A 26,991-nucleotide genomic window follows, 5' to 3' on the forward strand; every position below is an offset into this window, starting at 1 on the left:
TCCAGGTTCATTACTGAAGCATGGAGGATCACCTCTGGACCGGTCAGTGTGCATAGAGGGACAGATGGATCCTGGACACCCTGGTGTCAGTCTCTGGTCCTGTCCTCTGCAAACACAAACATTGTTTTATTCATATCAGGTGAATCAGTGATGAATCTTCTAATGAAGGACGTTTGTGGAGCTCTGATGTCTGCAGCCGTCGCCTGAGATCAGATCACAGCTTCTCTATGTGACCAGCAGTCAGTCTTGTGGGGGGCGACGTCCCTCCAGCTGTTATCAGTCACAGTGACCGGGTCTCTCTGGGTCCTGGACTGATGATGATGATGATGATGATAGACATATCAACAGCTGTTATCAGCCCCAGTCTGACCTGAGAACAGCGTCACGTGTGTCAGAGGATCAGAGCAAACTGACCACGCCTGTGTTTGGGTTTCTGCTTTAAATCTGCTTTAATCTGTTTGTCGTCCAACAAAAGGCCTGATCCCTGAGGGGACGGAGACTGCGACGGAGACGGGGACAGAGACAGGGATGGAGACGGGATGAAAAGACGCAGCAGCTCCTGGACAATGGGCTGGTACCTGCACTGTTCTGTGCTCACATGCTACAGAAACACCCACAGGAATCATCAGCCTGAAGCATCAGTTTCAGCCTCTTTATATACAGGTGGATAGTTCAGTCTCCTGGTTCCCAACCTGGGGGTCAGGTCCCTCCAGTGGGTCAGCAGATAAATGAGAGGGGTCGTCTCATGAGTCAGCAGAAAGAACACAGACCTGATTCTCTGATTTGGTTTCAGCTTCTGGACTTTTCTGTGACACAGATGGAGAAGTAGAGACGCACTGATTTAACACGACAGTAAATTCTACGTCAGACTCGTGACCGACACACAGGTAAGACACAGGTAAGACACAGGTAAACTCAGGTAAGACACAGGTAAACTCAGGTGCAGCTTTCAGTTACTTCGCTGACGTTGTTCACGTGTTTGATGTTGAGTCAGGAATCTGTTCCGCTGTCCCCCGAACACGCCACCTACAGGACGCAGAGCTGCTACTGCAGCCTGTGTTCACCGAGGCACACACACACACACACACACAGTGTAAAACAACAGGAAGTGAGGCAGAGAGGGGTGGAGGGGGGTGGGATTAAAAGATAGGAGACAGAAAAGTGTGTGAGTGTGTCAGACACACACCGACACAGACACACACACAGGAGTGTGAGCAGATTTATTGGATTATTGATTTCTGGAGACTGAAGATCAGAAGGTACAGTCACTGTGTGTGTGTGTGTGTGTGTGTGTGTGTGTGTGTGTGTGTGTGTGTGTGTGTGTGTGTGTGTGTGTGTGTGTGTGTGCGCGCGCGTGTGCGTGTGCGTGCGTGTGTGTGTGTGTGTGAGCTGCAGCTGTGAGCTGATCAGTGGAGGCACAGAAACGTAATCAGCAGATGTTTTAATCCTTTTTCAGATTCTCTCATGGTTTGATGCCTTTGTTTGTTTTTTGGTTTGTTTGTTTTTGTTTGTGTGAACGTGGACTGAGCGTCTTCAGGCTTCCGCCCGATGATTGATCGTGTGAATAATCACCAGATTGATCAACAACAAAAGTAATAATCACTCGCCGCAGTCGTCGTTTGCTCCACAGGAAGTGAGAGTTTGTTGTACAGTAACATGAAACCTGGTGATGCTGGATCAGCAGGGACGAACTCGTCTGATCCTCTCACAGTTTGGTTTCAGTCGTGTTGTTGTCTCAGCAGATGTTTGACTGATAATCTCACGACTTCTATGTTTACCCCACAAACCATCCCATGATGCAACAGGAGAGGAGGCTTCACCTCAGCACGTTTCCACTGCAGTCTGCAGTTTGGATGCTGAAAGACTTGGAGGTCAAAGGAAGTCCAGACGGAGCCGGGTTTGGTCCAGCTCTCTAACAACGACTGGGCAGGTGCTGGCAGCAGAAGGTTTGTGAACCATCCACAAATTTCTCTCGTAGAAATTTTCGCTTCCTGCTGCTTAAAAATGGGAGTTAGCTAAACTCAGGTTAAAAAGTTTGAAAAGGTAAAACTGAGTAAAGTTTAATGAACCTGAGAAACAGTTGAGTCGACTTTGGTCTGAACAGCTCACGTCTCAGTCTGCAGCTGAAATGAACAGAATGTCTTCACATTACAGGACAGACCAGAGGACAGGGACATGATGGAGCTGAGCGAGTGTGCAATGCCGTTCCTGGAGGGAGATCCAGGCCGAGCGGAGACCGGCGGCAGCAGGAAGGTAAAACCACCTGCAGTGAGTTTGACCTTTGACCTCCTGCATCCTGTTCAGAGTGAGTCCAGAGATCTGTGAGACTCAGACTCAGACCTTTCTGAAGTTTTAATTCACACTTTATCAAATGATCCCAAAGGTCAGTGTTTATTTATTGGCACTGGTTTAATCATTGATCAGTCGTTCAGTCACTGTGCAGAGAAACAAACGATCGAGCTGAAAGTTAAACACGTTTATTAGTTTTTCTGTTGTTAATAACTGAGAGACGTCAGCGAAGACACGAGACTGATGAGAGACAGCGTGAAAAACAAAGGGAGCATCAATGAAATGATTTTTATTTAAAGCTCATTTTAATCAGTCTGATGATCGATCGATCGATCATGGACTCTGGTTGAAGAACAGGTTACAGGTGCACACAGAGCTCTGATTGGCTGCAGACACACGTGCAGGTGATAACAGTAAGAGCTGAGCCTTGAAGTGGTGGACCTGACAGACCTCCTCAGTCCTTCACCTGTAATAACCCCTCCCCTGTTCGGCCTGCAGGGGGAGCCTCTGTGCCACTCTGCCAGCCCCACCAGGAGCTCCTTCCATCGGGCTCCCTCCAGCCCCCGCTCCGCTCCAGCCAGGACCAGCAGCTCCAGGATGAGTCCCAGCTCCTCAAAAACCATCTTTCCCTTCCAGACTGGTCCCCCTCAGCAGGACTCACCGCCCAAGTCTCCGCGCAGGTAAACACACCTGGACACAGGCTGGAGGGGAGGGGCTGCAGCAGGAGCAGTGGAAGAGCAGGCTTATGACTCTGTGTGTGTGTGTGTGTGTGTGTGTGTCTGTGTGTGTCTGTGTGTGTCTGTGTGTGTCTGTGTGTGTCTGTGTGTGTCAGGCTGAGCTTCAGTGGGATCTTCAGGTCGGCCTCCAGGGATTCAAACCATCAACCCTCGTCCTCCCCCGTCAGCATCAAACTGTTCACACGCAACAAGAGCAACAAGGCCAGAGGTACTGTGTGTGTGTGTGTGTGTGTGTGTGTGTGTCTGTGTGTGTGTCTGTGTGTGTGTGTTAGCAGTTTGTTTTATTCAAAGATTATTGAATTAAAAATCAATTTAGACTCTGTTAGAGGGAATTAATCAGCTTAGCTGTTTTTATTAAAGCACACACACACACACACTCACACACACACACACACACTCAGACTGCTCAGGCTGTGTTTGTGCTGTTGTGTGTTCAGGGCTCTGCAGTTATCTGGAGTCTGTGTGAGTCTCTGTGGTGAGTTTGTGTCTCAGTCAGATCCTGGTGTGCGTTCACTAATCTGTCCCCGCAGTGGGTCAGAGGTTTGGTCCTGTTGTGTTGCCGTGGTTCAGTGATGTTATAATAATCCTGTAACCGTGATCCTTTAATAAACCAAGTGAAGCACATCAGGCCCAGATGGAGCAGAGGGTGCGTTTGTTTTTGTCATCCCCACACAGACAGAGACACACTGCAAAAAATGTCAGCTGTAACAAGTCAGTGGGTATTTTGCTGAGGTTCTTCTGAGTCTGTGGATGAGTCGCAGGGACATGATGCTGATTGGCTACAGAAACAACAGTGTCAGCCATTCCTGCAGCTGATTGGACGACACGCAGCAGGTGACTCCGCTCTCCTTCGGACAGGCAGCCTGTTTAAAGCCTTTCAAACTGCAGAGCAGGAACAGGACACGTCCACAGGAGACGAGGAGCTCAGTGTTACGAAGGTGTCAGCCGTGAAATGCAGTGAAAGTTAAACTTTCTTTCCTCAGTGGCTTCCTGTCCAGTCTTTGTCACACCAGGACCATGTCCAATGAGCAGCAGCCGTCAGTGTGACTGAAGGACAAACCCTTTAACAGCTGAAGGTCATGAAAGGCAGCCCGCTGGAATCCTGCAGGTTTAAGCAGGTGTTCTGAAAACAGGTCGTTAGATCATTGCATCAGAGACGTGACACCAAAACACAGACAGGATTTAACGTTGTCATGGCGACAGAGGAGCCGAGGTGAGCGGCAGAGTCCCTGCCTTCATGTCACAGGAGTTTCAGCAGCTTCTTATTGCTCAGAGTCAGAGCTGCAGAGAAAGACTCGTTTTAAATACAACTCGACGTTACTGCCCACATTTTTTACAGTGTAGGGCGGCGAGGGAGGAGGGGCTAACACAGGCAGCACGCCAAACATACACACACACACACACACACACAGAGTCAGGGCAGTGAGACTCTGCAGGACTGAAACACTCAGGAAAAACTTTTAGCTGTCAGTTTACCGGTCTGTCTGTCTGTCTGCCCGGACCGTCTGTCTGTCTGTCTGCCCGGACCGTCTGTCTGTCTGCCCGGACCACCTGTCTGTCTGCCCGGACCACCTGTCTGTCTGCCCGGACCACCTGTCTGTCTGCCTGTTTTTATCTTTATTTTTTTGAATGAACTGATTGTGATGAAACGTCTGAGCAGCCTGATACTGAGGAGGTGGAAGGAGAAAGAGAGATGGACGGGGAGGAGGAGGAGTGAACCCTACGGAGGACGAGAGGAGGAGGAGGAGAGGCAGACAGACAGGAGAGACAGACAGGTACACAGACAGATGCTGAGGAGGAAGTCTGAACCCTGTGGACAGACAGAGGACGACCAAAAGACGAAGGAGAAGAGGAACGAGGGTGGACAGAAGAAAGAACGCAGGAAGTCTGAATCTAACATGGAGGAGGAGGACAGGAAAGACAGGAGGAGGACAGAGACGGGCAGAGGGAATGAAAGGAGGAAGTCTGCGTCATGGATCATGGTGGAGGACAGAGCGGGAGGACAGCTGGACAGGAGACAGAAGGAGGCGGACAGACAGACACTGAGGCGGCGGTCAGAGCCCTGCGGCGTCCTGTACGTCCAACTACTTCCTCTGTCCAGCAGGAAGAAGAAGGAGCTGCTGCAGAGACGGACGGGACGCAGGACGTCCTGCAGCGCGGAGTGGGACGGACATATGACCCAGGGGAGATCAGAACCCATCGGCCCTCTGGACAATAGTAAGACTACAGGGACACTTGGATCCTGTATATTTGTTTGTTTGGGACTAATGTAAACACAGATTACCTTAGCAACCACCACGCTCCCCAGAAACTACAGATTACACACCAGCTACTTCCTTAGCAACCACCTGGGAAACCCTAGAAACCAGCTCAACCAATCTCTTCTCTCATCTTGCACCTGCTCCGGAGCTTTCAGCCGTGTCACATGATCCTCATCAGTCACTGAGTGGAAGTGTTTCTGAGAGGACAGTCTCATCACAGGGTCCATTTAGTGGGACAAAGAGAGAACAAACCTAATCCTGTTACTGCAGTGTGTGTGTGTGTGTGTGTGTGTGTGTGTGTGTGTGTGTGTGTGTCACTCCTCTCTAATCTGTTAAAGTGCCTGTCTCTCTCTCTCTCTCTCTCTCTCTCTCTCTCTCACTGTGTAGAGTTTCCTATTAGCAGATTGCTGTGTGTGTGTGTGTGTTGGATAATGTAGGTTACCGTGTAGCCTCACTCTCTTATACAAGAACACACACTTAGTGAGAAACACACACACACACACACACACAGAGTACTTAATGTTCTCTGTTGTTGTGTCTGGGTTTGTTGACGACATTAATCAGAGACAGAGACGGAGACAGGCTCAGTCTCAGCAGCTGCTGGAGACCAAACAGAGCTAAAAGACAGGGAGCTCTGGACTGAGAGTCCTCAGGTGGACTCAGAGACCACTACAGATGAAGGACCATGTTGATCTGTAGCCGCGTTGGATTTATAGTTGACATGTGGACTCTTTAGTCTTCGTGTCTTTACTCTCACGTCTCCACCATCATCAGAAAACACAAACGGACCAATTACGGCTCTTGTAATCTCCTCGTGGTGTCTCTGTGGCCTCGACATGGAGGTGGATTTCTGAGCAGGCGCCGTAGCTGTGATATGAAGACGCAGAAATCCAGTGTTAGACACAACAAAACTGATAACATGCCAGCGTGTTGTGGGATCCTGCTGCCCCCTGCAGGCCAGGAGGAGCAGTGTTTATGTTTGAGGTGTGGAAACGACTCCACAAGAAACAAATCTGTGTGTGTGTGTGTGTGTGTGTGTGTGTGTGTGTGTGTGAGGGAAGAAAAAGTATCCAGAAAAAAAAAGTACACCAGTACTCTGTAAAATAAGTAGGACTGGACTCAGGGCTGGATTATGTGTACGTGCAGTGACTCAGTGTTTCCTGCAGAGGGCGATGTTTCCTCACTGACTCTCTCCTCCTCTGTCTTCTAATCTCTCCCTCCCTCCCCTTCTTTCCTCCCCCTCTGTTTCTCTCCCCTCCTTTTCCTCCTTTCATCACTCCTTTTCCTCTTCCTCCCCCTCATCCCTCTCTCCTCCCAGCCCACAGCCTTTGCTCCCCTCCTGCTCCCCCTGCTCCCCCTCCTCGTCAGGAGGAGGTGAGTGTTTTCCATCTGGAGACGTACCTGACTGAGCCGAGGCGTCCGGAGACCAGGAGGCTGCGCTCCTTCTCCTCACCTCCTGACACCGGGCAGGTCTCCTCCCCCTCCTGCTGCCAGCCGCCTCCCCTGGCTCCGCCTCTTCCTGTCGGGAGGCTGGTGAGTGAGTGAGGATGATCCTCCATGTTTGTTGGCTCATGTTGTGTTTGAGCCCGTTGTTTCATGAAAGTCGCAGATGCTGGAACAACCTGAGAACCTGTGTGCAGGTGGACTGGCCTGGAAGCTTCGCACACTGCTGCACGTTACACAACAAACAATAAATGATCACAACATTGGTCCACAGTGTAGAGCAGGACGGTGATCTGGTTCTTTGATTGGTCACCTGCTCACAGCAGACTTTCACTGGTTAAAGACAGAGAACAGTTCCTGTGTTAAACATCTGTCGGCTCTGTTCCTCCAGCTGTGTGTCCAGCTGTGCGTCCAGCTGTGAGTCCAGCTGTGGGTCCAGCTGTGGGTCCTGTAACGTGTTGACTCAGCAGTGACTGAAGTTCCCGCTCACACACACAGATCGTCTCCTCTGCAGGATCAGCCTGTAAAAGTCAAACTGTTCTTCTGATATCAGAGACAAGACCAGCACAGCACTCTGAGGCTCGGCTCTGTCCGGCGCTCTTCGGCTGCGTCAAGTACGCACGGGCAACAAGAACGGGTCCGGAAACCATGCTTTCAAAATAAAAACTTAAACCACATATTTCAGACATTAAAACAATCTCACAGAAGTTAGTGCTTGTATTTTATATTATCAGTATTAATCATGAAACCACTTTAGTTCAAAACTCGTTAAAGATTTTTTTGTCTTCACTGATGGGAGAGATTGAATTTATAAAATCAGCAGCTGATTTGATGTGACGTCAATCCAAGTTTTCTCATATAACCACTCTGCTGTTTTTGTGTTTTATTTGTATGTATTTTAAACACAGGACCAAATCAATAATAGAAATATTACAACAGTAACCAGGTGAAAAATCATCAATAGTATTAATTAAAAAGAAACAGTAGAGGAAAAAAATCAAAACAAGCAGTTTGTGCCAAGAGACAAAAGGAATAAATTACTGGATAAAAGCCGAAGACAACAAAAAGGGAAAGAGGAGTTAAAGCAAAGGGTTAAGGATAAATTCAGAAGGAATTAAAATGTTAACATGGTGTAGTTATGAATCAGAAATCTGTTTTTTTGGTGTTTTTTTTTTGGTTTTTGTTTTTTTAATGTAGCAGTTTGCCTCATTCCGTCCTCTCTCATGTCACTGATTCATTTCAGTCAGTGACACTAACAAGAATTTCATCCGTCACCATTTTTAATCACAGGAGAGCTTTTCTTGTGAAAGCCTCAACCGGAAGCGCAGCCTGTTAGCTCCGTTAGCTTGTTAGCTCCTGCGGCTCCGGTGGTCTCGGCTGCAGTGTTACCCAAAGACCGAGCGGCGCACAGCGGCGATCTGCGCGTACAACGCTACGACGACCATTTACCGGCAGACCGGGTCCCTCCAGCCGGACGGAGACACAAGATGGAGCTGTGAGGATTTTAACCGCTCCCGGTTTAGCATCCGGAGGTCGGCATCAGCGGAGAAAAGAGATCTGGCGGCGGGAAAGAGAGAAAAGGATCGTGAATGAACGGCGACTGTGAAGTAGGTGCTAGCTAACGTCGCACAGTTTGATCAGTGATGAATCCGCCGCAGCAGCTCCTTCACAAATCTGCGCTTTTACCACTAAAATCGCTCTGACTTCATCATTTTAACACCCAGGCCGCTGTCACTTCGCTGTCTTAATGACAACAAGTGACTCTAATGATCGGCTGCTGTCGCATCACGGTGCGCAGTAATAACACGGAGACGTGATAACCTGATCCGTAACATCAGAGCTCATACGAAAACAGCTTAAATCACTTAAAACGCCTCCTGAACTGCGCCAGCGGCCGCTAATGTTCCGGTCTGGGTCCGTGAAATCCGTTCAGTTCAGGCCGCTCACAGATCTGCTCCAGACCTTTAATAATTCACTGTTTTCATACAGGAGTTCATGTCTGATTCAGCTCAGCTTCACCTGTGACATATGAAGCATCGTGTGGGTTGTTCGTGTTTTCTCTCCTGTAGAAACAAGCTGCTGGCAGGAGGCAGATCTCTAAACCACATCAGACTCTATGATTTGAAGTGTTGTCAGGTCACATTGTTGAACATGGGCCGTCTGTTCCGGTTCTGGCTCCCGTGAAAACTGGATTGCATGCTGAGATGGTCTGTCCCTGTGTCGGACGACGCTGATGTGTGTTCTTCCAGAGTGGGAAAACCATTTCTTTGTGGAGCTGGCTTTGTGACACAAGTGGACAAAGGTGTCCACATACTTTTGGCCATAGACCGTATCCTGTTTGTATCTTCAGCAGGAGAGAGTGGAAAACGATGTTGAGAGATTTCCTTCAAATGTAGAGAAAAGTGAGTGGAGCTTGGTGGAAAGATTTGGTGTGTGTTGTCTTGAACTGCTTCTCTCACCTGAATGAAAATAACCTGCCACACACATCACATGATGCTCCATCACCTCGTGTGTTTTGAAGCAGATTAAAACTTAAACAGATTGAATGAATGAAAGCCTAAAGAGCGTCCTGACTGACAGGTGGTCCTGTGCTGTTGTCGGCAGGTGGAGGTCGCAGACGGCATGTCGGAGCAGCCGGACCCCGATGATGCCGGTAAGACTGTAATCTGCTGAGTCACTGTGTCAGAGATGTTCCTCCCAGGATACTTTGCAGCAGAGGATCAACACCTGTCAGACTGTGACAGCCAGATGCTGAGCAACCGGCCATCAGCTGTTCTGTTGTCAGGGCAACAGACAGCTTAGAGCTCAGCTGATCAGTGCTGAAGTCACCATGGCAACCAGCCCATTGCGATTAGGCAATGACCAACACACACACACATTGTTGTTAATACTATTATGATAATCTGAAGGGCGAGCGAGTTTGGTCTCACTTTCTCTCCTCGACTCAGCAGTTTTCAGGTCTGAACTCACAGGAAGTGATGTCGCTCTGGTTATTCTTTAATAACTGATGATAGATTCAGGGATGTTTTACCGTCATTCATTCATTCGTTCATGGTTCAGGTTGGTCAGTTTGTCCTAATGAGTCGCCGTCCAGGAGCCGTGACGTGCTGAGTGTGAAGAGTGAACGAGCTCCAGATTAAAAGCATGTGATTTGTGTTTTATTGATCGGATTGGTCAAAGTGTTTCCCTCTAAAATCTGCTGACGAAGCAGGAAGCAGCAGGAAATTTCCTGAAAAAACAGCAGAAGAAGAAGAAGAGTGAACAGTTGTATTTCTGAAGTTTGGCTCCTCTTCACGGTTTCCTGTCCTGTCTCTGCAGCGTCGGAGGAGTCGGAGAGAGACATCTACATGCGCTTCATGAAGTGTCACAAGTGTTACGACATCATCCCCACCAGCTCCAAACTGGTGGTGTTCGACACCACGCTGCAGGTGAGAGGCCGCCAGGCGACGCCCACACACCTCCACAGTCATCAACCTCATTACTGTTACTCCGCTGATTGGACAGCTCACTGCTGCAGCTCCACATCATCATCATCATCATCATCATCATTATTATTGTTGTTGTCATCATCAGGTGAAGAAAGCGTTCTTTGCTCTGGTGGCAAACGGAGTGAGAGCTGCTCCACTGTGGGAGAGCAAGAAGCAGAGCTTCGTAGGTAAGACTGTGTGTGTGTGTGTGTGTCACTGTGGAGGATGAGGATGACACACACACACACACACACACGTTGTCACCTCTGCATCTCTCTGTATTTAACTCTTTACTTCCTGTGCAGGTCACTCATCTCTGTGTTTTTCAGGAATGTTGACCATCACAGATTTCATCAACATCCTGACCAGATACTACAAATCCCCCATGGTAACACACACACACACACACACACACACACAGACACACACACACACACACACACACAGACAGACAGACAGACAGACAGACAGATGACCTGCAGGCTGAGCGACAGTCAGCTGACCAGTGTCTCTGTCTCTGTCAGGTCCAGATCTACGAGCTGGAGGAGCATAAAATCGAGACGTGGAGAGGTGAGAACTCTTCATCTGTGGATCTGTGCGGTTTGTTTGTGTATTTGTTAGATTTTCACAATAATAACACATGTTGATGTTGACAGAGCTGTACCTGCAGGAGACCTTCAAACCCCTGGTCCACATCTCACCTGACGCCAGGTACCCGTGTGTGTGTGTGAGTTATTTTCATACAGGGACTGTTCAGGAATCAGAGTCACTGAATAATTTATCAAGTGCTGAAAATACACAGAGAGAGGAGAGGAAACAAGGAGAGGAGGAAACAAGGAGAGAGTATTCATGAAGTCTTTCTCTGCCCCCCACCACCCACCCCTTCCTCCCCCTCTCCCTCCCCCTGACCCCCCCCCCCCCCCCCTCCCCAGCATATTTGAAGCGGTGTACTCTCTGATAAAGAATAAGATCCATCGTCTTCCTGTCATCGACCCGGTCAGTGGGAACGCTCTCTACATCCTGACACACAAGAGGATCCTCAAGTTCCTGCAGCTATTTGTGAGTTGGGGGGGCAGAAGGGGCATTAAAAAAACCTCCACCCTGGTGGACAGAGGGTCAAAAACACCTGTTTATCTGAGTGAATGGAAACAGTGCGATCACCTGTCACTGTCATTGATCATTGTGACTGAGATCAGTAAACCTTGTGTGTGTGTGTGTGTGTGTGTGTGTGTCAGGTGTGTGAGATGCCCATGCCGGCCTTCATGAAGCAGACCCTGGAGGAGCTCGGCGTGGGGACGTACGCCAACATCGCCTACATCCACCCTGACACGCCGCTCATCACCGCGCTGTCCGTGTTCACGCACCGCCGTGTCTCCGCCCTGCCCGTCGTCGATCACCACGGTAACTGTCAGAAACGGCACAGCCACAGGTCGGCTGCTCTGTGAAGTGTGCACGGTTTAAACAGGCTGTGGTTCTGTGTCTGCAGGTAAAGTGGTGGATATCTACTCCAAGTTTGACGTCATTGTGAGTAAACCCGTGCTCTGGTAACGCCACAGTCATGATTAGAGGTGTGTTTACTGAGTGAAGACGCAGACGAAAGCTGAGTGTGATGTGTGTGAACAGAACCTGGCAGCAGAGAAGACCTACAACAACCTGGACGTGACGGTCACTCAGGCCCTCAGGCACAGATCCCAGTACTTTGAAGGAGTCATGAAGTGCAACAAACTGGAAACACTGGAGACCATCGTGGACCGCATCGTGAAGGCCGAGGTACCGCGCACACGCATACACACACATCAATCAAACGTTTGCAGAGCAAAACAACCTGAGGACCTGAGGGTTCAAAGGTCAGGAACATGCTCTGAGTGCAGGTGATCCCTGAGGAACCACACGAAGAACGTTCTGCCTGAGAGACACGAGGCAAAGCATCACAACGTTCACTAAGAAGAGTGGAACAGAGTGATGATCACATGACCACTGGATCGCCACGGTAACACACAGGGAGGGGCTAACAAGCGTGTGTGTGTGTGTGTGTGCAGGTTCACAGGCTGGTAGTAGTTGATGAGGAGTCTCATATCGTCGGCATCGTCTCTCTGTCCGACATCCTGCAGGCGCTCGTACTAACCCCCGCAGGTACACACACACACACACACACACACACACACACACACACACACACAGGACTTTCACTAACCTGTCGAAGTACAAACAGAACGAGAGAAAAGGAGTAAATTACCCAGGGTTCTCTGGGTCACTGTGACATCACTGTTGGGTGTGGTCACAGGTGGTGCAGCCAATTGATCGATGGATTGTTTGTTTGTTTGTTAAAGCGTCGTGACAGAGACAAAACAATCAGGCCAAACTCATTCTGTCTGCAGGTCTGGGGAGGAAGGAGTCTCTCCCCTCTCAGCACACAGCTTTGGACTCAACGGGACCAGAGACAGGATGTAAAACTGGACTGGACCAGGACCAGGACCATGTTCGGTGCCAAGTGCTGGAGCTTTGTACAGAGACAGGGACACAAGTCAAACCTGAACCAGATCAAGACCAGGAGCCAGGCAAAGGAACAGAGACACAGATAGGCTGCAGGGACGCTGACACTGCAGAGACCTGCCAACAGGGGGAGACAGAGAGGGAGGGGGAGATAGAGACAGAGACAGACAATGGAGAGAAGGAGGAAGGACAGGTGAACGAGAGGGAGGAAGAGGAGACTGGTGACGGGCTGAGAGAGGAGGAGGATGGGACAAAGGAAGAGGAAGGAGGGAAAGTGGGGGAGGAGGAGGAGGAGGAGGAGGAGGAGGAGACTGGTGAAGGAGTGATGGAGGAGGAGGAGGATGGGACAAAGGAAGAGGAAGGAGGGAAAGTGGGGGAGGAGGAGGAGGAGGGGACTGGTGAAGGAGTGATGGAGGAGGAGGATGGGACAAAGGAAGAGGAAGGAGGGAAAGTGGGGGAGGAAGAGGAGACTGGTGAAGGAGTGATGGAGGAGGAGGAGGAGGATGGGACAAAGGGGGAGGAAGAGGAGGCAGGAGAAGGAGAGGAGGAAGAGAAGGAGGAGATGAAAGATGGAGGAGATGATGAATGAGAAGAGGATGGGGAGGGGGAGGCGGCATGACATCCTCACCTGGCGTGTCTCTGGACTTGGCTACTCCAGTCGAGCCGCTCACCATAGAAGAAGAAGAGGAACTGGGAGGGATGGCAGGCTGACGTGTGATTGGCTGGGAGGCTCTGAGAGTCTGCTTTTCATTGGCTGATGTGTGCTGGAGCCAATCAGATCTCTGACGGCCTCTCAGAGGATCAGTTCAGAGGAAAAGCTGCAGCTGCTTCCAATGTGAAACGGTTTGATCGTCTCAGGACGAATATTCATAAAGGTCATCACCTCAAATGTCACATCAGCGTCTAGAACGCAGGTAAATTCCTACCTGACCTGGTTTTAGGAGGCGTGAAATCCAGGTGTGTGGACACATGGTCCTGGGTTTCACATTTTAGTCTCACAAACCAAACTCAGAGACAGAAATCTGGAAAGGTTCAAAGCTTTCAGAGCAAAGTCCTGTAAAACATTTCTAACAGACACGATCACTTTCTATCTTATTGGACTGACGCGTCTCCACGGCAATCTCTTTGTGACGTCATAAAGGGGCGGGTTCATGGAGTTGTCGTCGGTGCCTTTCATCTTAGCTGCGGTTTCTGATTGGTGGAGAGAGAGTTTTAAATCCAAACCTTTATTATCATAGTTTTAATTCCAGATGTGTCTGAATCTGTTAATCTGCTGTAGCTGAGATTAGATTGATCCTGATGTAAATCTTTTAAATCACTCTGTACAAAGATAGATTTTATTGATCAGTTATTTATAGATTCTGGTTGAGTTCAGAGATGGATTGAGATCAGACCAATGACAGGTCAGATTTGATGTCACTGTCAGACTGAACCTGATCATCTCCCGAACCTTTGTCCCCTAAAACGCCGCCTTCTACAAACCTTTACTCCAGTGTGCCCATGGGGACTCTGGGAAATGTAGTATACGGACGTAGAGGTGCAGGTCCTGCTGAACATCCAGCCTCCAGATGAACCGTGATGACAGTGAAGGCATCACGGTTCATCTGGACGAGTCTGCAGAGGGACTGACGTGTTTCCATGGAGATGAACCGAGTCCTGAGTGATGCTTTATTCTGACAGTCTCGTCCTGTTTTTATAAACGTACTGTTCACGCTGTTGTCGGTAAAACGGTGAATAAAACATCTTGATGATTTTTCTTTTATTCGTCATGTTCTGGTTTCATTTTCATTCGGACTCACCTGAGCTGCTGTTTGATGGCTGATGCTCAGTACCTGGGCTCTGACGCTCCATTCATTTACAAATACAAGGGGAATGAATTAGCATGTACAGAACATAGAGTGAAATATGTTTTCAGCTCAGACTTCACTGAACACAAACCTACACTACTACTATTACTACTAATACTGCTGCTGCTGCAGTAACAGGAGGAGCAGCACAGTGCATGTGCATACTCACCTGCAGCCACAGTAATGCAGACCTTATCAGTGAATATATGGTCGACTGTTTAAAGATGTTTCGCGTGGTGATGTTAATGTTGGCTTGAAATGAATAAATGATTATTAATCATGTTGACTGACAGAGAAGTAATGAGCTCACTGCGGTTCACACGGGTGGACCTCCCTGTTTATTTCAGGATTAAAAATGTGTAGCAGCGGCTCCAATCACAGAGCCACAACACCAGACCAGACAAAACACACATACGATGGTGAAGAGGCGCAGCCTTCATGCTCAGCACAGACATCAGGCTTGAGAGCAGATCAGCCCAGTGGAGTCAAAGCTGAGATACTCCTTTACACCAGGAGGTGGTGTAAAGGAGTATCTCAGCATCAGAACACTTACCCTGTTCATTCTGCTTTACCTGTGACAATTTAAAATGGAGTGTGAACCAAGTGACGGCTCAATACTTTCACTTTTGTAGTTTTCTCTGTTGAACATGTACCTGCATCACCTGGTCACAGTAACTCCTCCCCTCTCCATTTGCTGGAAATGACGTGGTTCAGAAGCGTGACACGCTCCTGTCTGCACTGGGCAGATTTAATATCTAAGGACCTGATAATTAGAAAGGAATAACTGATTATTAAATATATGATGTAGATTCATTCCAGCCTAAGAATTTTCATATTGTGTATTTGCTGCTGTGAGCTTTATTTTCAGAGAAAAACCTGAATGTCTGAACAAAAACAGCCTCATTAAACAGAGGCCTGCTCTGCCCCCTCCCTCTCTGATCACACCTTTCATTTCTGAGTCGAGGCCAAGACATAAAATAAGATCTGAACCTCAGCGTCCTGGCTGAAATTTGTTTGACCCAGTCATCTCCACAAAACATGGAAACGCAGGCGTGTTCATGGCTTTGGCCTAATGTTTATTTTGTCTTATGTCTTTACAGTGGATATGTAACTAACTAAATGTATAAATCACATTTAAAACAAAGTAGGTACACATAAAAAAACGAGAAATTCTTTAAAGTTTAAGATCAGACTGTGATGAGGGAATCTGCAGAACTTCAAAAATCAGTGAGGAGCAAGAGTAAATATAGCACTACTGGTAGTAATACTATTTACTATGGTGGATTAGTAAATTATTAATATTTGGTGTTGATAAAAAGAGTGACTCACAGATGAGACTGTTGTTTATTATCATCGACGGTAAACAAAAAATCTTAACGCAGTTGTAGAAGAAATAGAGTTGATGCTTTTATTGTGAAGGAACTCAACAGGAAGTGTGAGAGTTATTGAAAATGGCGGATCGTCTGTGACGCAGTGTAAGTTTAACATTTATTATCGTCATTATTTCTCTGTCAGAGGGTCTGGTTCAGTCTCCTGGTGGACTGTAGGCTGTCAGTAACCTGTCTGACTCCGTCTGTGACACAGAGCTGAAGTTTTACCGGAAAATAAGAGTTAGTTTTAGTAAAGTGAGCGCGTCGTCGTGTCCGGGTCGGTAGCTAACGGTGAGCTAACAGTCAGGAAGGTTGAGAGAAAGCTGTAAAATCAAAGTCCCGCTCGCGTTTTGAGCTGGAAGCGACTGTAGAAAGGTGTGAGCGACTTTAAATGTGGATTATGTGAACGTTTATCTGTGATAGGAGCGGCTGACTGCGGCTGCGTAGATCTGAACACGGACAGAGACGAAGTCGCGTCTGCTGAAGCAGATAAAGTGTAAACCGGAGAGAAAAGTTGGTTCATCCTGAGTTTCCTGTGACTCCAGCAGCTACAAAGACAGGAGCAGAAAGGAGGAAATAACGGAGCCACAGGTCTGAACACACGTACAAGTAAGAGAAGAGACACACACTGAAAGCGAAAGTATGAGTCAGGCAGACGCCATTTTAAACTCCGCAGTAGGAGCAGGAAACAGGAAGTGAGCAGGGTGAGAGTTAATATCAGGTCCAGAAATAATGGTTTCTCTCATTAGTGATTCACCTGCTGTTTCTTCCTGTTCAGTGTGTTAAAGTGTATTTTAGAAAAAGAACCATCCAGTATAAAGTCTCAGAGAGTCAGGGCCCAAGGTGACATCTTCAGATGGGCTGTCCTGTTTATTTTCCTGGTTTCTTCTCTCTCACAGCTGAATATGGAACATGTGATGATTATGTGAAGTCTGAGCAGCTGTTGATTTAAAGTCAAAGTTTGTTTTTATGATGGATGGAAAATATACATGGTTTAAATTTATAAATGTAAAATAAATGAGAAGCTTTTAATTTAAGAGATGAAGAACTGACTGAGTTTATTATACTGTGTGTGTGTGTGTGTGTGTGTGTGTGTGTGTGTGTGTGTCTGCAGTGTTACAGGTTTAACTCTCAGAACAGAGACGATGCCCTATTTATATAGAAAGCAGGACAGAGCACATTCTCCAGGATCCATCCATCTGTCTGTGAAGAGTGACCGATCTAAAGATGAACCTCCATACTTCAGTAATGAACCTCGACCAGGCACAATGTAAGAGACTGTTTCTGCTGTGGAGACACCTGTTCTTTAAACACAGTGATCTGTGTTTGTTTCACTCAGAACACAAACTAAACTCATTTACAGTGTTTGATGAATCAGAAGATTAAACTTGATGTTAAAGAATCTGGCTTCTTCTAATGACCTTTGTAACTGAGCTGGTCCTTTTAATGGAATTGGACCAATTAGCAGACAGACCTGGCACTGACACTGTATGTTCAGGACGAGCTGATAGAGACGTGGACACAACTGCTGTCATCATCACATCCTGATCAGACGCCATGTTATAGTTCACATCTGCTCTTTACAAGGATTCATATGTGAAATATTGGATTTTTCCACAGACTGAGAGAAAAGTTTCCAGGATCCATCTGTCCATCTATGAAGAGTGACCGGTCCAGAGATGATCCTCCATACTTCAGTTATGAACCTGGATCAGACACAAGGTTAGAGACTGAGTCTGGACAGACATAGACTGGACAGACTGCCACTGAACTGGTTGGTGGAGGCAGAACACTGTGTGTATGTGGGGGGTAATTCTAGTTTCTCAAGTCACAGTCACATTGTGTTTGTCCTTGTTCAGTGAAGCTGCTCAGAGGGTTTGTTCAGGTAACACTGAAGTAAAGCAGCACTGCTGAACTTCCTGTCTACACATGAACTGTTTCCTGTTGAAAGGTGTAAAACCTGTGAAGAGGAAATGGAAGTGTATACACACAGCTGTCTGATTTATCACTGCCACTAATTTAACTTTATGAGATTATAGAGCTGCATTCAACTTAACTACAACTCATGTAATGTGTTATAACCAATGTGTTAATGTCCATAGATGGAAGAAGAGGACAGGTGTCTCTGTGGACCAGCAGCTGTCCTGCTGTGCTTTGTGTCAGGACGTCCTGAAGGATCCAGTCTCTACCAGCTGTGGACACTGGTTCTGCAGACAGTGCATCAGCTCATACTGGGACCAGTCTGGTCCATCAGGAGACTCCCCTTGTCCCCAGTGTGGAAAAAGACCCAGATCAGGACCTGGACCGCAGACAGCCAGTCAGAGCAGCTCTGTACAAAGTAAGACTGTAGCTGTGTCTGCTGATGGCATCATGTCTGAAAACAGGAGCTGTGCTTTTATACACTGTCATTTGTTCTATCATACAGCTTTGGCATTGAAGATGATCAGAAACAGCAGAAAATGAAAAAGCTTTTCTTTGCTTGTCTTTAGTTTTTATGGAGCTGATGAAAAGAATCAGCAGGTTCTCACATTGTCTTTCTTTAGTCTGACATTGTCTCTTGTCTTTCAGCAGATGGTGGTCTGCAGGAGGTTTTAGATGAACATAAGATCAGTCTGAGGAGGAGATGTGAACGTGTGACTGAAGGAACTGATCAAACAGGAAGTGGAACCCTCCTCAACAGGATCTACACTGAGCTCTACATCACAGAGGGACAGAGTGAAGAGGTTAATACCCAACATGAGGTGAAGCAGCTGGAGAGCGTTTCCAAGATGAAGACCCTCCATGACGCTCCAATCAGGTGCCACCAAATCTTTAAAGCCTTACCTGAGCAACAGAGACGCATCAGAGTCGTCCTGACCAACGGCGTCGCTGGCGTTGGAAAAACCTTCTCAGTGCAGAAGTTCAGTCTGGACTGGGCCGAGGGCTCGGAAAACCAAGATGTGAGTCTGCTGGTTCTGCTTTCGTTCAGGGAGTTCAGGCCTGGATGAAAGCAGACTTTCACTGGATTTCAGCAGCAGGGAGGTCGTGTCTGACGTCACACAGGAGTCATCGGTCAACGTGCTGCTGACAAACCTCATCCGGGGGAATCTGCTTCCCTCGGCTCTGGTCTGGATAACTTCCCGACCGGCGGCGGCCAATCAGATCCCTCCTACGTGTGTGGACAGGGTAACAGAAGTACGAGGCTTCACCGACGCCCAGAAGGAGGAGTACTTCAGGAGGAGATCCAGTGATGAAGAGCTGTCCAGCAGAATCATCTCACACATCAAGACGTCCAGGAGCCTCCACATCATGTGTCAGATCCCAGTCTTCTGCTGGATCTCTGCTACAGTTCTGGAGCACATGTTGACCACAGAGCAGAGAGGAGAGCTGCCCAAGACCCTGACTGACCTGTACTCACACTTCCTGCTGGTTCAGACAAACAGGAAGAAGCAGAAGTATGATGGAGGACATGAGACCAGTCCACGGGAGCTGACGGAGGCTGACAGGGACGTTCTTCTGAAGCTGGGGAGGCTGGCGTTTGAACATCTGGAGACAGGAAACATCATGTTCTACCAAGAAGACCTGGAGCGGTGTGGTCTTGATGTCACAGAGGCCTCGGTTTACTCAGGAGTTTGTACACAGATCTTCAAAAGAGAGAGTGTGATCTTCCAGAAAACTGTCTACTGCTTTGTTCATCTGAGCATTCAGGAGTTTCTGGCTGCAGTCTACATGTTCCACTGTTACACCAACAGGAAGACAGAGGTACTGAAGGACTTCCTGAGAAAACAACGTGTTGATTCAAGCCTGGATCTCTTCCTGATGGAAGCAGTGAAAAAATCCCTGAGCAGTAAAAATGGCCACCTGGACCTGTTTGTTCGCTTCCTTCATGGCCTCTGTCTGGAGTCCAACCAGAGACTCTTAGGAGGCCTGCTGGGTCAGACAGAGACCAGACCAGAGACCATCCAGACAGCCATTGACAACCTGAAGGAGATGAACAGTGATGAAATGTCTCCTGACAGAAGCATCAACATCTTCCACTGTCTGATGGAGATGAACGACCTCTCAGTACATCAGGAGATCCAAGAGTTCCTGAAGTCAGAGAACAGATCAGAGCAGAGACTCTCTGAGGTCCACTGCTCAGCTCTGGCCTACATGCTGCAGATGTCAGAGGAGGTTCTGGATGAGTTGGACCTGGACAAGTACAACACATCAAAGGAGGGACGACGGAGACTGATCCCAGCTGTGAGGAACTGCAGAAAGGCTCGGTGAGTCCAGACATGATCAATAACACGATCAATAACATGATCAATCATTCTGTAGATTAGTGGTTAAGTTCTTCAGATACACAGACGATAAAGTTCTTATTGTTCTAAACACAGTGTTCCACTGGTTGATTTAAATCAATGTGTCAGTTTTATTTTTCACAGATGTTCTTGAGCTGATTCAGATGCTGTGAGAGCAAAGCTGTTATTGATTATTGATTTAATGTGGATTTTTGTTTTTTAATGTGACAGATTTATGAAAGGATGAATATATTCATGTGTAAATTCTTTGAATAATTCATCCTTTCATTGTCCATTTAAATGTCAGTTCATCAAATCCTTAGTAATTCAGTCTGATTATTTCTGGATGAATTCATTCATTCATTTGTGAAACCTTGAATGACTTCCTGTTATTGTTTTATTGTTTTGATAATGGAATATTTAATAACCATTTCCATGACATGGAAATATTTCTCCTAAAGACAGATCACATCTCTCTGATCACATCATGTTGAAAAGAATTCGTCCTTATTGGTTTGTTCATTGTGTTTGTGCTCCATCAGTTTTGTGTTGACCACAAATCATCATTCAGTCATCTGCCACGCTCGTCTAAATATTTCATCCTTTCATATTTAAATATGTGCAGCTCTGATATTGTCGGTCCGTTCGTTTCATTTGTACCTTTTGGTAAAAGTCAGCACATGTTGCAGCTGATGGAGGTGGAGCTAACAGCAGCAGGTAGCTCACAGAGAGAGATCATCTTTAGCAGCTGTCACTGTTCACTGAGCTCAACTGGAGAAAAATATCCTGGAGTCAGAGAAAAATCCTGGACAGTAAAAATGTTTTTCTAATGGAGACGGCCTCATGATAACTTAGTGGAGTCAGATCAGATCACACGGACACACTGTGGACATTATGGAAGACTTACTGTGAGCACATGTTCTCTCTCTTCTTCTGCAACATTAAAGTCAAACAATGAAAACTGTGCAGGTCTGAGAGAGAGTGATGAGAATCAGTGTTTCATGTCAAACACACACAGATAAGATTTGCTGAACCAGTGATGTGAAGAGCAAATATTCATCAAAACAGCTCCAAGTCTTTTCTCATCAAATGCAGAAAGTAAATAGAAACTTTCCTCTTTCATAATAACATGTTTTATCATTAATGTCTCATTACAGACTCTCTCGCTGTGGACTCTCAGAGACTCACTGTGAAGTCGTGGCCTCAGCTCTGAAGTCCAACCCCTCCCACCTCACAGAGCTGGACCTGAGTGGAAACAAAGACCTGCAGGATTCAGGAGTGAAGCTGCTGTCTGCTGGACTGGAGAGTCCAAACTGTAGACTGGAGACTCTGAGGTCAGTCCACTGACTGGAGCTGTTGTAGTTTCCTGTAGATTCTTCATTGGTACCATTGACTGTAGTTTTAAATGGTCAGTGTGTTGAGAAGTTCTCAGTCTTTCCAAATGGTTTTCCTTATGGCTCCAAATAAAAGTCAAAGACTTGAGCAGGGTTTATTTAAAGGGAGACAGGAGCAGAGTCATGATGGGGACATGTTGGACAGGACAGTGTTTCAGCTTCCAGAGGTTGATGTTGTGGTCCATCAGTCAGTGAAGGTGAGGCTGTAGAGTGTGTGAGGGACATGAATTCTTCTGGAGCTTCTGGACAGGAGAAAGGACTCTCTGTTGTCATGACTACAAAGAGAAGGCAGCTGAGACCAGTCCCAGTGTTTGGGATTTAGAGCAGGTACACACTGGATATAGATGTGAAAAAGCTGCTGTTTCCTAACAAATCCCACTTTATTTAACAATCATCTGACTGTTGAATCTCTGAGAAATCAAACATGGAGTGAATGAAGAGATCTTTGGAGGACAGAGTTTAGGAAAGTTTTCAAAGCTCTGTGATGAATGAAAAACACTTTGTGCTCAGTCTCTGTTGAGTTGAATGAATGTTTTCATTGTGGATCCAGGAAACAGACTCTACACATGAGAGACATGATAGAATGTGTTGAACTGCTCCTTCCTCCACCAGCCTATGATACCAAACTGCAGTGAGGACAAGCTCAGAGTCACTCTGTTCTCTGAGCAACTAATTCCAGTAAGAGCAGTTTCCAATGAGCAGATCTCACACACTGACAAACTACAGTCTCCATGACTGGAGCGTCTGGGGTCAAAGGTCAGAACCACCCTCAGGACTTATTACAGAAGACAGTGTAACAGTGATTCATCAGTGTACAGATACATGTCAGTAAATGTTTACCACACTCCATGAAGATCAAAGTGCAGCAGAAGCTCAGATCTTCTGCTACAGCTGCTCATTTCTACCTGTCAACAGGTGCAGAGCTCTTCAACAAACAGGTTTTCCACCTGGTTAAAGTCACAGAGGTGATGATGATGAACGACACCATCAGATCTGATGTTTGTAAAAAGGCTGGAAGCTGTTTCCAAACAGAGCTGTGAAGCTGAGAGTTGAAGGATGACTGCCACCAACAACTGCTTTAATCTGCATCTGACATCTGACTGTTGTTTTCAGATCCAGCTGTGAACATGTGGACTTCTCATTTTAACTGCACAAACCTACTGAGCTGCTAAATATATTGATCCTCTAACGACTAGGGGTGTGCCCGATTCATCGATTAATCGTGATGCGACACTTGACGATTCAGAATTGATTCATAAATGTTCAAAAATCGATTCTTTTAATAACGGAAGGAAAGTGCAGCGGAAAAAAAGTAGCGCGTCCTCCCCGGACATATTATGGGGCCCTATGAATTGGCCGACTAAAACGGAATCTATTTTTAACGCGGAATATTGCGGAATTTGACATAATTTGAGTGCAATGCTGTTTGCAATTTAGGAACGTGTGTCTGGGGAAAACTGCACGGAGGGAAGCAAATCTGGGTGGCACAACAACCCCCTTCCACAGACTAAGCCCCTCCCCCTTCAAAACAATGTAAGCATAGCGAAGCGGCTGCCTACGGCTCTGCCTTCGTCAGCGAAAAAACTGCGAAACTCGACGCGAACTGCTCGGCTCTGTACTGAGGGGTTAGCGCCGAGTGTTCCATATTCTGTCAACACTCCGTTGACTGGAAACGTAAGAATACGCGCAGTGACCATATAGTGTCCAAAATCCTTATGAGAAACAATCTGGCTGACATGCACATACAGTAAGATTTAAAAGGATTACTTTCTGGACAGGTAAATCAAGATATCAGATTGTAATAGAAGTGGAAATATTGTCCATTTCCTTTCCCTATTTTTTCTTTTTTTTTTAACATATTTTTTTCATGTACATGTTCATAATAAAATAATCAAATCAGAATCATGTCAGTACAGCCACACAATATATATTTTTAGTATTATTATTCTTGTTTTAATCTACATCAGTAAATGAAACAGGCATTACATGTGCAAGCTAATGTTTTTTTTTTCTTCTTTTATCACAGGAGTTAGAAAAGAAAAGAGAGATAAATGTGTTTTACTTCAATGAATGGCTATTTAAAAATATACATTATTTTACAAGTAACTACAGAGTGAGAAAAGAAACATTCTGTGTGGGGAATAAAAAGATTAATCGAGATGCATCGATAATCGGGGAATAATCGAATCGTAGCACTGTGAATCATAATTGAATCAAATCGTGAGGTGACTTAGATGGCACACCCCTACTAATGACAGACCTGACTCATATGAATGTGTGTTGACATAAACAGGTGTGTGAATGTTGTGGTAGCATGTGGATGATGTGTGTAGAAGGCTGACATGATGATGATCCACAGCAACAGAAGGACAAAGTCACTCTGCTCATGTTAGAGAGAAGCTCATTGATTAGGACACATCTGATTGGATGATCAATGATTTTCATCTTCATCTTTTATTCTTTATTCAGGTTGAGGGGCTGCAGTTTGTCAGAGATCAGCTGTGCTTCTCTGGCCTCAGCTCTGAAGTCCAACCCCTCCCATCTGAGACACCTGGACCTGAGAGACAACAAGCTGCAGGATTCAGACCTGAAGGATCTGAATGATCTTGTGCAGAGTCCAGACTTTGCTCTGCAGACTCTGAGGTCAGTAGAGGGTTGGAGTCAGTCCATGCTGCTTTCAGCTGTATTGTACTAAACACAGTCAGTATCAAAGCAAAGATCCAGTGTTTCCTGTAAACCTCCAACCTTCTCAGTGAAGCTGTGAGAGGAGAACGGGGACAGGCTTCAGGATTGGACAGAAAGACGGAGACACAGAGGACAGTCAGCCAATCAGAGCAGCCACAAGCTTATTGTGATCTGTTGTTGTTGTTGTTGTTGTTGTTGTTGTTGTGTTCCTGTCAACAGGAAATAAAGCTGGATCACAGCTGACAGCCTCACAGGATGTGTAGAGACAGCTGTCCTCATTGGTCCAACTGTCCTACCATCACCTCTGATCTGAGACTGTTTGTTGTCTCATTTCAACAGTAAAGAAGTGATGAGTTTGATCTTTGTCACAGCTCTGAGATCAGTCTGACTGAAGCCTGCAAATCACTGGCTCTGATTTCAGAGCAGCATCAGTCCATGGAACCATGTGGTCTTTATAGAGAGCAGAAGCTGTGCTGAAGTCCAGTCATCACATCTGTATATGTGTCCATCTGTCAGAGACTGTCAGTCACAGCCTCCATGTTTATTTGTCAGCTGATATGTGAGAAGCAGATCAGATGTTCATCAACACACAGAGACTCTGTCTTTAAATGGAACAGCAGTAAATCCATCACTAAACTCTCTGTGCAGTGATGAAGCTTCATGACTCTCAGCTCTTTATTTCCACTGTGGACTTGAGTCAAATGTGCAGAGTAAACAGACTTGATGCTAAAAGTCTGTGCAGGTGTGTGAGCTTCCAGCTCCGTGTGTTCACTCCAATACGTTAACATGAGAGCTGAGAGGAAGCTGCTACGCTACACAGCTGCTGCACTTCTGCTCTGAACAGGACTGAAGTCCCTGCTGCTCTTTATACTGGATGTGCTGATGAAGTGAGTCTGTGGAAACACTGATTTATCTCCTCTGTCCTCTGTCTCCTTCTCTCTGCAGATAGTTCTAATGAGACTCACAGAGGAACCAGAGGAAGTGGAGATGACTCTCAGTGCTGCAGTCTGAACTGCTCCGAGACCAACTCCACTCTCCACCATTGTCACTGTGTGCTCTGCATCATCAGTGCATCTGGATTCAGAGTTCAGCTGAAGAAACCCAGAGATCTGATTTTAAATGATTTATTTCTCTCAGACTGTAAAAGACTGATGTTTTCCTCAGTTCACCTGTGGAACATTTTGTTGTACAGATGTTCTACGTGTTGTCTTATTGTGTATATACAGGTTTGAAAATGTTCATCTGTTCATTATGAGTCATCAACAGGTATCACTGATTTAATTAATCAGTAATTTTCTGTGCCTTAAATCATACTTGTAAATAATGTTTATATTTACTTTACTTCCTGCCTTATCTTTGAACGGGGTGTATTTCAGATGTTTCTACAGCAGAATAGTAATTAAATGTAAACTCTAAAATCTATTTATGTCTCTACCAAACACACAGTGAAGGTGGCAGGAGTGTTTGTGTCTGGATGGAGCCACAACTTCCAGCAGGCAGAAGTTTAGGGGCAGCCTGAGAGGCAAAACCCAGGACAGAAAAAGTCGTCACAACAGCAGTAGCTTTATGCTGCAGACATAGTAAAGACAAACCCAGGTGAGCGTCTCAACAGTCTTATCAGCTCCACGAGCTGGACGGTCAGAGGACACGAGTGAGGGATTAAATGGTCTGATGGTGTGATGTTGGATTTGACACAATCTTGAAAATAAAGTGTAGATTTAATTTCTGATCCTGGTGGATTTTATTTGAACTCAGAAACACTTTGCTTCAAACTTTATCTGTTGGAAATATTTCCAGGTTGGAGTTTAGATAGTTATGATCGTCGCCTGAAGGCATCACAATCTTAATTATTCCTGTCGACCAAAAAAAGTCATACTTTAGTATGGCCTCAAAATGTGCCAAAAAACGTCATAGTATAGTAAGGCGTTTTTTTCGGCGGAAAAAAGTCAAAAAAAATTTTGACCTCAAAATGTCATAAAAAACGTCATAGTATAGTAAGGCGTCAAAATCAGACAAAATAAGTCAAAATTTTTTTTGACCTCAAAAAGTCATAAAAAACGTCATAGTATAGTATGGCGTTTTTTTCGGCCGAAAAAAGTCAAATTTTTTTTTTTTTACCTCAAAATGTCATAAAAAACGACATAGTATAGTATGGCGTTTTTTTCGGCCCAACAAAGTCAAAAAATTTTTTGACCTCAAAAAGTCATAAAAAACGACATAGTATAGTATGGCGTTTTTTTCGGCCCAAAAAAGTCAAAAAAATTTTTGACCTCAAAAAGTCATAAAAAACGACATAGTATAGTATGGCGTTTTTTTCGGCCCAACAAAGTCAAAAAATTTTTTGACCTCAAAAAGTCATAAAAAACGACATAGTATAGTATGGCGTTTTTTTCGGGCAAAAAAAGTCAAAATTTTTTTTGACCTCAAAAAGTCATAAAAAACGTCATAGTATAGTATGGCGTTTTTTTCGGGCAAAAAAAGTCAAAATTTTTTTTGACCTCAAAAAGTCATAAAAAACGACATAGTATAGTATGGCGTTTTTTTCGGCCCAAAAAAGTCAAAAAAATTTTTGACCTCAAAATATCATAAAAAACGTCATAGTATAGTATGGCGTTTTTTTCGGGCAACAAAAGTCTAAAAATTTTTTGACCTGAAAAAGTCATAAAAAACGTCATAGTATAGTATGGCGTTTTTTACGGCAAAAAAAGTCAAAAATTTTTTTGACCTCAAAAAGTCATAAAAA

The 26,991-nt window shown here is 45.9% G+C and overlaps 1 protein-coding gene, 1 long non-coding RNA gene and 1 pseudogene across 2 annotated transcripts; all 3 read left to right on the forward strand.

Annotated features, from left to right (window-relative positions):
* Positions 1 to 1,163: 1,163 nt before the first annotated feature.
* Positions 1,164 to 14,354, forward strand: LOC121200790 (5'-AMP-activated protein kinase subunit gamma-2-like). Its single transcript, XM_041066294.1, has 19 exons — positions 1,164 to 1,259; positions 1,806 to 1,946; positions 2,155 to 2,253; positions 2,788 to 2,969; positions 3,122 to 3,234; positions 6,606 to 6,820; positions 9,335 to 9,383; positions 10,049 to 10,158; positions 10,304 to 10,385; positions 10,527 to 10,585; positions 10,722 to 10,767; positions 10,854 to 10,908; positions 11,130 to 11,256; positions 11,433 to 11,598; positions 11,684 to 11,721; positions 11,821 to 11,967; positions 12,237 to 12,330; positions 12,576 to 12,918; positions 14,252 to 14,354. The coding sequence occupies exons 3-19, from the start codon at positions 2,176 to 2,178 to the stop codon at positions 14,352 to 14,354; spliced, it is 2,007 nt and encodes a 668-aa protein (XP_040922228.1). The 5' UTR covers positions 1,164 to 1,259; positions 1,806 to 1,946; positions 2,155 to 2,175.
* A 1,664-nt stretch (positions 14,355 to 16,018) lies between these two features.
* LOC121200379 lies at positions 16,019 to 21,560 on the forward strand (annotated as a pseudogene).
* A 2,580-nt stretch (positions 21,561 to 24,140) lies between these two features.
* On the forward strand, positions 24,141 to 25,970 carry LOC121200464. Its single transcript, XR_005896533.1, has 2 exons — positions 24,141 to 24,206; positions 25,194 to 25,970. It is a non-coding gene; the product is annotated as an uncharacterized LOC121200464 (long non-coding RNA).
* The last annotated feature ends 1,021 nt before the right edge of the window (positions 25,971 to 26,991 follow it).

Source organism: Toxotes jaculatrix, chromosome 20 (genome assembly GCF_017976425.1).
Source record: "Toxotes jaculatrix isolate fToxJac2 chromosome 20, fToxJac2.pri, whole genome shotgun sequence".
NCBI classification, from domain to species: Eukaryota; Metazoa; Chordata; class Actinopteri; family Toxotidae; genus Toxotes; species Toxotes jaculatrix.